This window comes from Poromitra crassiceps (assembly GCF_964638095.1).
Source record: "Poromitra crassiceps genome assembly, contig: HAP1_SCAFFOLD_393, whole genome shotgun sequence".
NCBI lineage: Eukaryota > Metazoa > Chordata > Actinopteri > Beryciformes > Melamphaidae > Poromitra > Poromitra crassiceps.
This window is the reverse complement of record NW_028152011.1, coordinates 80,222-82,721: the sequence shown is the minus strand read 5'-3', so window position 1 is coordinate 82,721 and position 2,500 is coordinate 80,222. Positions and strand designations below refer to the sequence as shown.

General features: G+C 45.9%; 1 protein-coding gene across 1 annotated transcript in view; it reads left to right on the top strand.

The window, feature by feature from the left end:
* The window catches only part of znf423 (zinc finger protein 423), a gene marked incomplete at both ends in the record, with an annotated part of 58,779 nt that overhangs the window by 54,846 nt on the left and 1,433 nt on the right, over window positions 1–2,500 (top strand). Inside the window, one exon of the mRNA XM_083663838.1 lies at window positions 2,486–2,500. This exon is cut by the window's right edge and continues 1,433 nt beyond it. Within this exon, the coding sequence (XP_083519964.1) occupies window positions 2,486–2,500 (15 nt within the window). The remainder of the gene's footprint in view (window positions 1–2,485) is intronic.

The window sequence follows — 2,500 nt, the reverse complement described above, 5'->3', positions numbered from 1 at the left end:
AATCAGAGGAGAGAGAGAATCAGAGGAGAGAAAGAATCAGAGGAGAGAGATAATCAGAGGAGAGAAAGAATCAGAGCAGAGAGAGAATCAGAGGAGAGAGAGAATCAGAGGAGAGAGAATGAGAGGAGAGAGAGAATCAGAGGAGAGAGATAATCAGAGGAGAGAAAGAATCAGAGGAGAGAGAGAATCAGAGGAGAGAAAGAATCAGAGCAGAGAGAGAATCAGAGCAGAGAGAGAATCAGAGGAGTGAGAGAATCAGAGCAGAGAAAGAATCAGAGCAGAGAGAGAATCAGAGGAGTGAGAGAATGAGAGGAGAGAGAATCAGAGGAGAGAGAATGAGAGGAGAGAGAGAGAATGAGAGGAGAGAGAGAATCAGAGGAGAGAGAGAATCAGAGGAGAGAGAGAATCAGAGGAGAGAGAATGAGAGGAGAGAGAGAATCAGAGGAGAGAGATAATCAGAGGAGAGAAAGAATCAGAGGAGAGAGAGAATCAGAGGAGAGAAAGAATCAGAGCAGAGAGAGAATCAGAGGAGAGAGAGAATCAGAGGAGAGAGAGAATGAGAGGAGAGAGAATCAGAGGAGAGAGAGAATGAGAGGAGAGAGAATCAGAGGAGAGAGAATGAGAGGAGAGAGAGAGAATGAGAGGAGAGAGAGAATCAGAGGAGAGAGAGAATCAGAGGAGAGAAAGAATCAGAGCAGAGAGAGAATCAGAGGAGAGAGAGAATCAGAGGAGAGAGAGAATCAGAGAAGAGAGAATGAGAGGAGAGAAAGAATCAGAGGAGAGAGAGAATCAGAGGAGAGAGAATCAGAGGAGAGAGAGAATGAGAGGAGAGAGAGAATCAGAGGAGAGAGAGAATCAGAGGAGAGAGAGAATCAGAGGAGTGAGAGAGAATCAGAGGAGAGAGAATCAGAGAAGATAGAATGAGAGGAGAGAAAGAATGAGAGGAGAGAGAGAATCAGAGGAGAGAGAATCAGAGGAGAGAGAATCAGAGGAGAGAGAGAATGAGAGGAGAGAGAGAATCAGAGGAGAGAGAGAATCAGAGGAGAGAGAGAATGAGAGGAGAGAGAGAATCAGAGGAGAGAGAGAATCAGAGGAGAGAGAGAATGAGAGGAGAGAGAGAATCAGAGGAGAGAGAATGAGAGGAGAGAAAGAATGAGAGGAGAGAGAGAATGAGAGGAGAGAGAGAATCAGAGGAGAGAGAGAATCAGAGGAGAGAGAGAATGAGAGGAGAGAGAGAATCAGAGGAGAGAGAGAATCAGAGGAGAGAGAGAATCAGAGGAGAGAGAGAATCAGAGGAGAGAGAGAATGAGAGGAGAGAGAGAATCAGAGGAGAGAGAATGAGAGGAGAGAAAGAATGAGAGGAGAGAGAGAATCAGAGGAGAGAGAGAATGAGAGGAGAGAGAGAATGAGAGGAGAGAGAATCAGAGGAGAGAGAGAATCAGAGGAGAGAGAATCAGAGGAGAGAGAGAATCAGAGGAGAGAGAGAATCAGAGGAGAGAGGATGAGAGCAATTTCTGACAGATTTTGGCTCACGCTCAGTCCTCTCGCAGAGCAGCTGGACTTCATTAGTGGCTGGTGTTAATTACTGGGACTATACACACACACACACACACACAGATGAGCGCACGCATGCACACAAACACACACTCACAGGTAAACACACACACACACACACACACACACACACACATACAGATGAGCGCGCACACACACGCACATGAACACACACTCACAGGTAAACACACACATACAGATCAGCGTGTGTGCACACACACACACACACACACACACACACACACACACACACACACACACACATGAACACACACACACACACATGAACACACACAGGTAAACACACACACACACACACACACACACAGTCTGTGATTCAGGGTCACCTTGCTAGCCTTGTCTGAACCAGCAGAGAGAGAGGGAGATGGTGCCAGACAGACAGAAAAACAAAAATGGAGAGCCCTCCCACACACCACTGTGGGAGTTGAGTGTTGTTGGTGGTATTTTGAGCTGTGGCATATTGACGAGCTGTTAGACGGAGGATATGTGATACTGTGGTTGACTCGGTGGATGAACATGATTAGACGTGAGCACTATTATTAGGCTATCGATTGTAATCGCAGGTGAAGCGGTGTAGATGGAGAAGATCAGGAAGGAGATGGAGATGATGGAGAGAATGCACTCAGGAAGGGAGCTGTAAGTCTTCTGGGGCTTTGTATGGAGATTCAAATTGTGATGAATATGTTGTTTCACATCACAGCGATCAGCAGAGAGAACCAGAGCTCCCTTCAAACAATACAGCAAGACATCCTGACAACCTGAAACATCTCTTCAGTACATCCAAATCTGAATCCAGCAGTGTTTGCTACATCTGTGAGAAATTAGACAGATTAAAACTCATGATCACAGAAAGGAATTGATCCAGGACAGCACTCCAATCACTTTTTACATTGTTATTGCCTTTGCACAGATGTTTCGGGCAAGT